Raw genomic sequence first — 13,869 nt, forward strand, 5'->3', positions numbered from 1 at the left:
TTCAACATCATCATAATAAGGTCTCAACAAATGGAAAAGCCATGTTAAAGCAAAAGAAGTAATTACATCAACAAGAACCCACCAACAATAAATGGAACAGATATACATCCCTACCTCCCCAAAAAGTTATTAATTTGGAAGGAAAAAGGAGATGGCACAGTGGAAATTTGAGAATAAAAGGAATAAATTCAAAGTATGGTGCCAAAGAAATTTGAGGCTCAACCTACATAAAACAACATTGTAATCACATGAACTTAGCAAGTAAAATATGGGTAGTTACACTCTGAAAAGCAAATTCCACCAAGAGATGGTGACAAATCTTGAGCAAAGATACATCACATTAATCATCATTTGTAATTCTATATATCATTGATGAGATCATGATGTTGGATTTGGTTTTGATCCTCTTTCAAGCTAGAACGACGTAACTCTTGGATGCTTTGTGCTACTGTGGACATTGAAGGTCGCTTATCTGGGTAAGGTTCTGCACAATCAACTGCAAGTTGCAACAATTGAACCATCTCCTCTTCAACATTTTGATACCTAAGGAGCTCAAGATCGAAAACCTCGGACGTCCACTCTTCTCTAACGACAGATTGAACCCATCTAGGGAGGTCTACTCCTTCTTCATTTAGGAGAGAATGAGTAGGTGCTTTCCCGGTTAGAAGTTCTAAGAGCAATACACCAAAGCTGTACACATCTGCCTTTTGAGATACTTTACGAGGATCGGTTACCTCAGGGGCACGGTAGCCGGCAACACGGTTTGGGGTAGATGAGGGACCAACGAGTTGTGCAAGGCCAAAATCAGATACTCTAGCTTCGTAGGATTGGGTTAGGAGGATATTAGATGACTTTATATTTCCGTGAGAAACATTAGGCCCTTGTGAATGTAGGTACTCAATGCCACGAGCAGCTCTAAGTGCAATGGCTGATCTGAGTTCCCAACTCAATGGTGTCCTACCCGCTCCTTTGTTTCCTGTAATGAAAATCAGAAACACCATTATACATTGTTCATGCATCATGCTAACGAAAGTCCCATTTTTAACACAGTTGCAATAAGATCAATAGGATTTAGAAGTTATAAATAACAGGGGCCAGGGTCCAAGTTAAGAAATAATATAACTCGAACCCAACTATTCACGGATGTGTACTAATCTAAATATGTTTAAGCATAATAGCAGACGCCAATTCAGACAATTAGCTAATTTTATGGATCCAATGGGACCTCAAAGGCATGATGGTAAATCACATCTTGACAAAACCAAAATGAGTGCATCTCAAATTATAATTCCAAAACAAGCTACACTTTAATGAAATGTAATCTATTTCCATGATACATTCCATGTGTACGAACCTCAATTTCAGTAATAATTACTGATAGCCGGAAATCTGAATTCATAACCAGTAACCACAAACAATTCTTAAAAAGGCAGAAGAAAATCAAAACCATGTTAATGAAAATGTAAAGCTCACCATGCAAAAGTGCAGATAAGCTTCCCATTGACATGTAATCATACACAAGCAGCTTCTCATCCCTGCTAAAATAGTAAGCCCTAAGAGGAACCAAATTCTCATTATCCATTGCTCCAACCAATTCAATCTTCTCCTTAAATTCCATCTCAGAAATAGTCACATCCTTCAACCTTTTCACAGCCACCACGGGACCAACATCCAAAACCGCCTTATACGCTGTCCCGAAAGTCCCTTTCCCCAAAACCTCAGCAGAAGCTCTAAGCAAATCCTCTAAACCAAACCCTCTCGCCGAATTCCCAAAAAACACCAACTTTTTTGCTCCACCTCCACTAACAACCTCACTACCCTTGTTCCCATTCCCACGCAACGCAGCCGCTGCCGCTGCCGCCACCGAATACCCATTCCCATTTGCATGACCACTATTCTCCACATCATTAACCTTATTCTCACCACCATTAACCTCCAATTTGTGATCCTTAACAGTTGCTACAGCAACAGAGCTACTTTTCTTGCTGCTCCTCTTCTTCCCACACAAAAGAATCAAAACAAAAACTACCAACAAAAGACCCACCACAGATCCAACTACAATTCCAGCAATAGCACCACCAGATAATTTTTTCTTCTTTCCCTCATTGTTCCCAATTTCACCAGAAGGAACATTATCACCTCCATCACCAGGACACAAACTTAGTGGTTTCCCACAAAGAGAGTTACCCAAAAATGAATCTTTAGTAAAAGTCTGCAATTTCAACGGCACAGACCCATTAAGCAAGTTATTGGAAACATTAAACTGTTCGAGGTTAACAACTTTGTTCAAATCAGGTATAGAACCTTGAAGCTGGTTATTTTCCAAGAACAAAGTTCTCAACCGGGTCAAGTTATTAAAACCGGTCGAGAACTGACCCGAGAAGTTATTGAACCCAAAATTAACCCGAACCAAGTCCGGTAAATCGAAGAGAAACTGGGGAATTGGACCAGAGAAAAGGTTTCGCTGCAAGTAAAGGTTTCTGAGGTTGACGCATGAAGCAAGGTCAGAAGGGATGTTACCGGTGAGGGCATTGAAACGGAGACTGAGGGTACGGAGGTGAGTTAAGTTAGAGAATATTCCGGTGGGTATTTGGCCGGAAAGTGCTACTCCGGGAAGGTGGAGCTCGACGACGCGGTCTTGGTCACATTTGACACCGGCCCAGTTACACGGCGTTTGGTTGGTGGCGTTCCAGAAAAGGGTTCTGCCGGCAACGGAGGAACGGAGGGAGAGTAATGCGGCGCGTTGTGATGCAAGATCTGGTTTTGCTAATGGGAGGAGAAGGAGGAAGAGGAAAAGGAAAAGGGTGAATGGGTTTTGCATTGCTGTGTTTTTTTGTGTGTTCTATGGTCTGATGAGAATAGACAAGTTAGGGAAGTTTGTGTTTGTTTGGATGATTTTGATTTGGCTCGAGTCAGTAGTGTGGGCGGGTGGAAGTAAACAAGGAGAAGGTTGAAGGCTTGTCGGAATAAGAGAATGACGGGACATTATTTTTTTCCCACTCATTTATGTCACTCTAGGTGCAATAAAATATAATTAACCAGAAAAATATTTAATAATTATAATTTTAACTTAAATAATTTTTTCAATCTAATTAATTAAAAATAATAATATATGGAGTGACACAAAAAATAGGACAGCAGATATACTCTAAATAATGACATGAAAAGATTCAGAATAAAATATCATAACACCATATATTATTGTAAAATGTCTCTAAAAATTGTATACATATTTATTAAATTATGTATTATTTATTGATTATTAAATATGTATAATGAATAATATATAGTATAAAAAATTATTAATAGTGATGTTTATTCATTGAGATGCTATATATAAGGAGGAAATGATGAAACTAAATCCTCTAGCATAATAGAGGTTTCCATATTGGAAGAGATTATAACATGTAGTTTTAATGATATAGATTTTAAATTATTTTATATTTCGATATGATGAAATTTCATATTTCAATATTAGATTGTTCAATACCGGAGATGATATCATCTTTGAAATGATTGATATATCTTATTTTACTAATTTTTAACCTAGTTCTTTGATGGGAAAAAAATTAGGTGAATATAATATATAGACCCTAACAAACTCTAATGAATAAAAATTATATTAATTACTCAAAATCAATAATAAAAATGTGTCATGCATTATTGGTCAAAAACCATAAATTAGTTGAACATTGTTAAACGAAACCTATATTTATTGTCTATTAATTTTGTTGTGAATTGGGTTTGTTGGTATTTTATTTATTGAATAGAAAACCCTCACATTTAGAGAAAAGCAGTGACTTGGAGGTCCAAGGTAACCCTAGATCAGTTATGTGTGTATGCAGTCAAGTGAATACTCAACTGTTTTTGCTTTTGTGGTCTTTTCCTTTCTTAAATTCATTTTAATCTTTCGTTTTAAAAAGGCTAATAATAAAATAGTTTCTTTAGAGATGATATTTTATAATGTCATATCTAAACAACTAATCATTTTTAATTCAGTTGTTTTTTGGTACTTGTTTGTGTATGCAGTAAAGTGAATATAATACTCAACTGTTTTTTTGGTTTTTGGTCTTTTCCTTTCTTAATTCACTTTAATCTGTTTTTTAAAAGGATAATAATAATATTTATAGCAAATGGTATTTTCTTATCTCATAGGTAATGCGGCAAACATTTTTAATCCAGTTATATGATGCAATAAAGTGAATATTCAACTGTTTTTGCTTTTGTGGTTTTTTCCTTTCTTATTCAATTTTAATCTTTCTTTTATAAAAGATATAGTAATAATAATTTTAAAAAAATAATATTTTATCATCTGGTAAATAATGAATTAATCATTTGTAAATATGTGGGTGCTTTCTAATAAGTTTAGCTCTCGACTCTGATGATCAAGTCTTTAGCCTTATACTATATGAAGATCTAGAATAACATTACTTCACTAGATAAACTAATTGTTTGTATTTGTTTTAAGAAGGAATATGTGAACTAATGACATGAATCATTCTTTATTTAAGTGAACAATATATCATACTCCCTTACAAATCTGACATCTATAGTTAGTATTGCAAAAATGAATTAATTTATAGTTGTTTGACGTAATTTAGTCAACCTATATTTAGTCCTTATTAATAATTTATATTTATCTTATAGCTATTATTTATCTAGAATTAAATCAATTGTTATTATTACCTATAATACATGTATATTTTTAATTTTTAACTTTGTGTCTTGATATCTTCTATTTATGATAGTATTAATATATAACTTAAATTAAATTAAAAAATATGAGTCACGGCACTAGTATTATTAATAACTATTATTGTGAAAAAATTGATTTCTTAAAAGTTGTTGGAAATACTTCGTAATTCATGTGGAAGCAAGACCAATGAATCTTGATATATGAATCACTGGGTACATTTAATGATGACTATTCCAAAGAAGAAATCTATATGGAGCAATCATAAGGTTATGAAGAACTAGGCAAGAAACACTTAGTGTGTCGTATGAATAAGAGATTATATGATCTAAAACAAGCCCCGAGATAGTGGTACAAGAAGTTTGGTACAAGAAGACAACTGGTGATCATTGTGTATTCATTAAAAGGTATGAAGATGAAAACTTTATTATCTTCCTCTTATATGTTGATGATATGTTAATCATTGGGCGTGACAAGACCAATATTGTTGGTTTAAAGAATGCTTTAAGCAAGTCTTTTGTTATGAAAGACTTGGGTCCTGCAAAAAAGATCCTTGGAATAAGGATAATCAGAAATCGTTCCAAAAGTTGTTATGGCTATCACAAGAGAAGTACATTGAGAAAGTTCTCAAGAGATTCAACATGGATAAGGCAAAGCCTATCAATGTTCCACTTGTTGGACATTTGAAGTTAGCAACACGACAATGTCCAACTAGTGATGAAGAAAGGAAAGAAATGAGAAGAATGCCTTATTCCTCTGTGGTAGGAAGCTTAATGTATGCTATGATTTGTATAAGGCCAGATATTGCCTATGCAGTTGGAGTTGTGAGTCAGTTCTTGTTCAATCCCAGCAAAGAGCATTAGAATGCAGTAAAGTGGATATTGAGATATCTACGAGGAACTACCAAAAGATGTTGATGCTTTGGTAATGAAGATCCTATGTTAGTTGGATATACATATGCTGACATGGCTGGAGATGTAGATTCCAGAAAATCTACATCAACTTATCTAACTACTTTTGCAGGGGGAGCTGTATCTTGGCAATCCAAGTTAAAAAGATGTGTTGCCTTATCAACAACTGAAGCAGAATATATTGCAGCATGAAGCTGACAATGAGATAAAATATATGAAAAATATCTTGCATGAGTTGGATCATGCTCAAGATAAATATGTTTTGCACTATGATAACCAAAGTGCCATTCACCTAGCTATGAATCCTACATTTCATTCTCGGACAAAGCACATTGATTATCGTTATCATTGGATACGAAATGCTTTGGAGGATGGTGAGTTGCAACTAAAGAAAATTCATATAGATGACAACTAGTCCGACATGATGACCAAGACAGTTTCACTCAAGAAGCTAACATATTGTTGTAGAGATGCAAGACTAGTGATACTCATCAATTAATTCAAGAAGTGGGAGATTTGTTGGGAATCCTTCCTAATTGATGTCGAAGCAAGACCAATGAATATTGGTAGATGAATCATTGAAATTATTCATTGACTCTTGAGAATTATGAAGTATAATTTAGAAAGTTGGAGTAGCAGTTTTCAAAGCGTCTTAAAAAGTATGACAATAATTAATCATCCACTATGTCTTTATGATGGAGCATTCCTCCCCTTCACTATATATAGGGGACTTGTGAGGAAGAGAAACAACAAGCAAGTGAGAAAGGACAACATAGAGAGAAAGTGAGAGAGTTTATATCCACATAGTGTGAGATTTATGTTCCTAGTGAGATACTAGAGAGAGTTTGTATTTCCACCCTTTTTGGATGAGATTGAGTGTTATCCTCTTTGTAAGAGATAGTGAAATATTGTAATCATACTTTCTATAATGGATATATTTTATGGACTAGGAACCATGGTTGTTTCCTTCTTATATTGAGGAGGTTTTTCAACGTTAAAAATTCTTGGTGTTATTCTTATACTCTTCTCTATTTTCTTTATACACTTGTTACTTCCGCAAGTGTCCATTTTGTATCACACAGATGAGGAAAATTGGTTCTGAATATGTTTCCCTTAATATAATTTCACAATTAATTTTTTTGTTTCTATTTAATTTAATGTTAAGTTTGATTTTTTTAGGTGGTAATAATTTCAAATGATTTTTTAAAGAGATGGAATTTGCTTTAGTCTTTTGATCAATGACATGTTACATCTATGATTTGATCTAATCCATATTTTATAGGTTGATTCTATCTATTAGATTTGTTTAATGTTTTATTAGATTTAATCGGGGTTGATTTGGTTATTGGGTTTGACTTTAATTGAAACCAATCCAACTCATAAACTCATTAGATGCAAATTCGAAACTAAAACAATGTAGTTTTATAGCTTATGAAAGCATTATTACATAGGTCTTCATTTTTATCTATTCAACCTTATGCATTTATTGATTCTCTGATAAAACTCCTCAATCTTCATTTTAGCTTCAATGCCGACTCTTGCTCTCTCCTATCTTCCTTTGTCTACCCTGATTATGTCTTTCATTGCTATTCTTTTTATCGGCAGAAGAAATTTTTTATTAAAAAGAAGTAAGAGTCACAAGAGAAAGAAGAAAACGTTGAACAAAAATAATTGCAATATACAATATTGAGACAAGTTCAGGATTAGCAATCCAGTTGAAATAGTCATTGTTATTGCTATTGACAATTATTCTTTACTCTACTATCATTAATGACATGCTGGCTTCATTAACTCATTTTCATCACATTCATGTCCTTTTTCTTTTGCTTTTAATAATCTTATAATTATATTGAGTCATGGATTTTATTTAAGATTAGTAGAATTACATTTTTTTATATTCTCTTACCTTTTTGGGTAAGGAATTAATCACTTTCGGAGTTCGTTGCTACTTGCTACCCCTCCCAACGAGTGTCAGTTCCATAAATCAAACCCTCAACTTTGGGGATCTAGTGAAACCTTACACCATTAGACCAACGTCTTATTGGTAGTAGAACTAGATACATTTCAGTTGTTTTTATAACTTTAATGTTCTAAAGAAATTCTTTATCACTACACCATAGGTTTTTGCTTCTCTTATTTTGGAAACTTCAAATTTGACTTTTCTTCAACAGAATTATCTCCTCATAGTTATGATTATGAAATAATATTGTATGCCTCTCATTCTACATATGATAGACACTAGTACCAAAAACATCATAAATAAACATATATTTTAAATGATTATTAAGAAAGTTAGTTTAATCTAATATTATACATTTACACGGATTCAAAGAAAATATGAAATTCAAGTGTAGTTAATTTATTGTTTATTTTTCACGTTAGTTATTTTTCTATTTTTACAGCACTTCTAGCCTTCTTTGAGAAAGAATCAATGAGAATTTGTAGATTTCTAAATTCTAACAAATAATTTATACATATGTTCATTTTACGCTATATTTTTAGTTATTTATGTTTCATTTATAATATGCAACATTTTAGGTATAAAATATTACAATTTTATAAATGTATATATTATAATAAAAATATGATATTTGCTAGTTGTTGTATGTTATATATTTATTGTATGTAAATAATTATTATACATCATGTACAATTACTATATTTTTATCCAAATTTGAGTAATTGTTACCATTTTATTCTTGTGTTTTTTGAATGATGAATTATTAAATCATAATTACCCAACGTAGGAGTGCTCAGCGCATCACACGAAGAGTTACGCTCATTGCACGCTCATGCGCCCAACGAAAAGTAAAAAAAAAAAAAATCAGAATGTTAAAATGGATCAAAAATCACTTTCATGGGGTTCCAAAATTGCCTTCTTGTATTTTTTCGATTAGAAATAGAATATCTTCAATTTCCTTTAGTTTTTAGGTTAGTTTAAACTGTAAATGAGATGTACACGCAAAAGGAAATATTAGAGGAGTTGATTTATGCTTATTGAGGAGATAATCCATTCTCATATGAGTTTTATTTTCTCTCCTTTTATCTTTGTTATAGTTTTCAAGAGAATGTTTAGCTAAGTTTCTCCCTTTTTATGATTAAATGTAATACTTATTTAATGTATAACACTCAGATTCAAATTTATGCTTAATTGTTATGTATTGATTTTTATGAGTTGCCTCTTTTGTCTAGTGCTTCTTTAGAGATTGACAATCTCTTTTGTATGAATTTTGGATGAATGAAATCATGAAAAATTCTAGTTCTAAGAGCCTAAAAGAGACTTAGATTTCTCCTTACTTGATGTATGTCATATGCGTCCCTACATTAATATGATTACTAGATATAGATTCATATGAATATTGAATAACTCTCAAATTTGTTAATATAGTTGCTAAACATAGAAGTGTGTTAACCGTTCATAAATCTTCTTCTTGTTAGTGTAGTTTCTAGACATATATCTATATTAATGTTACTAATATGACCAAGATATTGACGATTAGTATTTTTGAGGAGTTGTACTAAAACTCAATTTCACAAGCATACTTGCTAGACATAGATGTACATTTTGTGTATCACAATTCTTCATCTTATTATGGGTAAAGTTATTAGACATAGAACTTTATTTTATGAACTACCAAATTGACCAAGAGATTTGATTTTAGTACTATTGAGGGGCCATTGGTGTCAAAGAATCATTTCTAAATGAATTTATGTTGTTGAGTCAAATGTGTGCATATAGTGAGTAGCAATGTTCGATCTAACATATGTATTCCAACATTTTTATCTAATATTTTAATCCATTATTAGCATAATCAAATAAGTACATGTAAATTCAACAACCTTTTTATATTTGCTTGTGACACTCAACTTAGTATTTTTATGGACCAATTTGATGGTTAACACTAGGTGAAAGGCACCTCCAACATCATGTTGTGTACAAACGGACTCAAAGTTCGAAATATTTAATGCTATATATGCAATTTAATTATGTTGGCACCATGAGACATATGTACGCTACAGATTAATTATATTATAATTTAAAGTAATAAAATATATTATGGGTTTATGTGCATTAATGAATATTCTCTTATACTATTCTTTAGGGAGATTTTTCCTATTCATGATGATTAGAAAGTTTATAGTTTTAAAGTTTGAAAATAGTGTTAGAGATATTTTTGTTTCATTATGCCTGAGTTTCTTACATTTTAGGTGACATGTTTATAGAGTATGAGTTTGAACAACATTGAAAACTCATTGTCACGCGGACATACACTACTTTTTATAAATTAATTTGTTGTTTTATTAATTATTTTCAAAAATTTGTTTGAAGTTTCAGATAAGTTTTTAACTATGTTCTTTCATTTTAGTTTAGTGCTAAATGTAATTGAAAAAGTTCATTATATTTTTTATTATATATTTAATGATATTTTTTGCTACAAATATTATTAATGATTATTTATGTTTTAGAATTCCAAATAATTGTGTCAGTTGTTTGTTATCAAAACTAGGATGTTATATTTATAAATGTACATCACAAAGCAAATTTGAAATTTTAAACATCATCTATTTGTTATGATCTGATGCAATGTATTTGGAATACTTTTATTATGAATGAGATATATCTTTTTTTATTTTTTAGTTAGATTATTTATAAGCATTAAGAATTTTATAATGATGTGAATTTTCATAATGCATATTTAATTTTGCACATAGACAAACATGTTTTTTATTTAAGGGTGTTATCTAACACAATTTCATAGTAAAATTAACAAATAATGAAGCCTAATTATTTCAATTTATCTCGTAATTTTTAATCAAATTAATTGATATAATAAGTTGCCAAAGTATGAGGTTACTTATATGAATTGATCAAAAAAGAGTAATTTTGCCAAATAATTACATGTGATGGTAAATATGTAACAATTATAAAAAAAATTATCATGTGAATAATAGCCAATAAAAAGAACGACTATTACGGAATAGAATCAGTTCTTAATATTTGATCATTCTATTGAAAGTATCACTTATAAATTAATCTTCCTCTCCAAAAACTTGAAATTGTTATTGTGTTGTGTCTATTATATAAATTACTTGCACATGTATTATATATGTTCTATGTATTCTTGCTTATTATTGCATGTTAACTTGATTAAATAAAGAAAATAAAGTATTTTCTCATATTAGAAGATAACATCTTATCATGCTAGTAAAAATATGATATATATATTATTTTATCTAGTTTTAAAAATATTTTTGTAGAAAATGATTAAATATGACACATGTCATACTTCTCCTAACAAGAGGAGATAATTTATCTAATTATACTAGAAAATACTTTATTTTCTTAAATAATAGAATAACAACATTAAATTGCTTTTATTTAGAACGCATTGTTTCTTATTTCAATTGGTTGAAATAATATAGTAGCCAAAATGACCTTTTGCTCTTTAGACTTTTCATTTATAAATTGTTGGAGAATTTCTCCATCTATAATCCTTAGATTGAATGCGGAAATCCTTATGACCATGATTTCGTTCCCAGAACCTAATTTTATGTCCATACATAAACCCAAATGGAACAACCATGGTCCAGACCGAAGAAACCCCACTTGATTTCACGGTGAAGAAGAAGAGCATACCTTGATTAGCCATTTGGAATCTCGAAGGTATGAGGGTGTGATGATCTTCCAGATGTATCTTCCAGATGTTAGAGCCTGATGGTTTTCCTTCTGCTTCTCTAGAGGGGAATGAGAAAGCCAAGTTCAAGCTTAAGTGTTCTGATTAAGATTACCTTATGGAATTGTGATGGTGGTTTTATATCCTATTGGATAACTTCTCACAATTCACCTTTATTCTCATCAGCCTACTCAATAAAACTCGTTGCTCTACAAATGGGGACCATAACCCATAAAAGTAACCGAAGTGGTTACTGCTTAAGTTGCAATAATTCTGATTCAGTCCCTTCATCAAATCAGAAATTGCCTGAAGGTACCTACACTTATAATATTTCATGACACATATGCCATTAGTCACCAAATTAATTACTGGAGATCATTTTATATTTTGGCTAATTACATATAGGCCATAACACAATTATATAATTATATTTGTGACCCATAAATTGTCAGAAATTCTAACATAAATTACTAAGGTGTTTTTTCCCTTCTCCATGCAGGCAACATGTCGGTCCAAGCAAAAGCGGGTGGGTTGTATGGAAGGAATTAGCATACATGAGCAATGTTGAGTTGTGATGATTGGAAGGTGTCTATTATGAGTAGTTAGTTAGACTATGGGAAGACAATGTATTTGATTAGGTTTGACTACCAATGTCAATTTTTTCCACACGTTAATCTTGATGAATGATTCTCTCTGTCCAAAGACTAGACCCGATGTCACGGATTGACCTAGAATATATTGTTGTTATTCATTTGTTCTTTATAGTGACATTAATATTATCTTAATATTGTATGAATTCAGATATAATTCTTAATTATAACAATTTAAGTCTAACATTTCAAATATAGAAACTCATTTTATATCGGATAACCTTAATGAGGCTAAATTGAGAAGTGATTACACTCTAACCGGTTAACTCCCACTAAACCAAAATATCCTCACATTGCAGAACACCCATGTGAGCAGTATGCTCATGAAAGATCTTGGGTGTGATAGCTTTTGTAAGAGGATCCACAATCAGGGAGTTAGTGCCTAAATGTTCTATGGAAAGCTGTCCACTTTGTACTTTCTCCTTAACAACTAGGAACTTAATGTCGATGTATTTCGACTTTGCTGAACTCATATTGTTGTTGGATAACAACACGGCTGATTTATTGTCACAATATAACTTTAGTGGTCTTTCAATTCTTTCCACAATTCGCAGCCCAGTGACAAAATTTCTCAGCCATGATGACTGAAGTGATGCCTCATAACATACTATATATTCAGCTGCCATGGTGGATGAAGCAACAAGGTTTTGCTTGGCAGAGCGCCAAGAAACTGCACCACCGGCTACTATCTTGGCATCCCGCAAAATCGAAGTCAGAATACCCAATGATCTCTAATTGTTCCGATCTCCTATATGTGAGCATAAAGTCTTTTGTTCCCTTTAAATACCTCATGACCCTTTTGGCTGCTTTCCAATGGTCCATTCCTGAATTACTCATATATCTGCCTAAAACCCCAACTATGAACGCTATATCCGGACGCGTACATACTTGAGCATACATAAGACTCCCTACAGCTGATGCATAAGGGATCTTTTGCATTTCCTGAATTTCCAGATTTCCTTTAGGGCACTGATTGAGACTAAATTTGTCTCCCTTAGCAACTGGAGTATCCATTACTTTACAGTCCTGCATGCCATACCTTTTGAGCACCTTTTCTATATAGCTCTTTTGTGATAATCCAAGAATACCCCGAGATCTGTCTCGGTGTATCTGGATTCCTAATACAAATGAAGCTTCACCAAGATCCTTCATTTCAAAATTACCGGATAGAAATGTCTTGGTTTCTAACAAGGTACCCACATCATTAGTGGCAAGCAGTATGTCATCCACATACAAGAGCAAGAAAATATACTTGCTCCCACTGAACTTGTGATACACACAATCTTCAACTGAATTCATCTCAAAACCAAAAGAGAGAATCACCTCATGAAATTTGTGGTACCATTGACGAGACGCCTGTTTTAGCCCATAGATGGATTTTGTCAATTTGCAAACCATATTCTTTCGGTCTCCCGTTACAAAGTGTTCTGGTTGCACCATATAAATCTTTTCATTAATGTTTCCATTTAGTTTATGGTTGCACCATATAAATCTTTTCATCAATGTTTCCATTGATAAAAGCTGTTTTGACATCCATCTAATGAAGATCCAAATCATAATGTGCTACAAGAGCCATGATTGTCCTTAGAGAGTCTTTCATTGAAACTGGAGAGAAAGTCTCTTTATAGTCATTCCCTTCTTTCTGAGTAAAATCGTTAGCTACAAGACGTGCCTTATACCTCTCCACATTACCATTAGAATCCCGCTTGGTCTTAAAAATCCATTTGCAACCAATGGGTTTCTTACCTTCTGGTAATGGGACAAGTTCCCAAACTTTATTGTCTTGCATGGATTTATACTCCTCTTTCATTGCTTCAATCCACTTTTCCGAATTGGAACTTTGGATGGCTTCACGAACGTTTAATGGATCATTGTCCATTAAGCCATCACCCTCATGTTCCAAAAGAAAGCAAATGTAATCATCCGAAATTGCATTTCTC

At 32.3% G+C, this 13,869-nt stretch overlaps 1 protein-coding gene across 2 annotated transcripts; it reads right to left on the reverse strand.

Moving 5' to 3' along the window:
- Positions 1-224: 224 nt before the first annotated feature.
- LOC109339628 (probable inactive receptor kinase At1g48480) lies at positions 225-2,940 on the reverse strand. Of its 2 annotated transcripts, XM_019577095.1 has the most exons (3): positions 2,144-2,940; positions 1,474-2,107; positions 225-976 (listed from the first exon to the last, which is right to left on the reverse strand). In XM_019577095.1, exons 1-3 carry the CDS (start codon positions 2,819-2,821, stop codon positions 360-362), a joined length of 1,929 nt encoding a protein of 642 aa, XP_019432640.1. In that variant the 5' UTR covers positions 2,822-2,940; the 3' UTR covers positions 225-359. The 2 variants fall into 2 exon arrangements, with proteins under 2 accessions (XP_019432640.1, XP_019432638.1); XM_019577093.1 differs by having other exon boundaries at positions 1,474-2,940.
- Positions 2,941-13,869: the final 10,929 nt, after the last annotated feature.

The sequence above is a fragment of the Lupinus angustifolius genome, unplaced genomic scaffold (genome assembly GCF_001865875.1).
Source record: "Lupinus angustifolius cultivar Tanjil unplaced genomic scaffold, LupAngTanjil_v1.0 Scaffold_85_45, whole genome shotgun sequence".
Lineage (NCBI taxonomy): Eukaryota > Viridiplantae > Streptophyta > Magnoliopsida > Fabales > Fabaceae > Lupinus > Lupinus angustifolius.

Excerpts from the sequence above, each read along its gene's own strand:
- LOC109339628 (XM_019577093.1), bottom strand. The coding sequence starts at position 2,821 with ATGCAAAACCCATTCACCCTTTTCCTTTTCCTCTTCCTCCTTCTCCTC. Across the intron at positions 977-1,473 it reads CTTATCTGCACTTTTGCATG|GAAACAAAGGAGCGGGTAGG; the intron begins GTGAGCTTTACA and ends TTTTCATTACAG.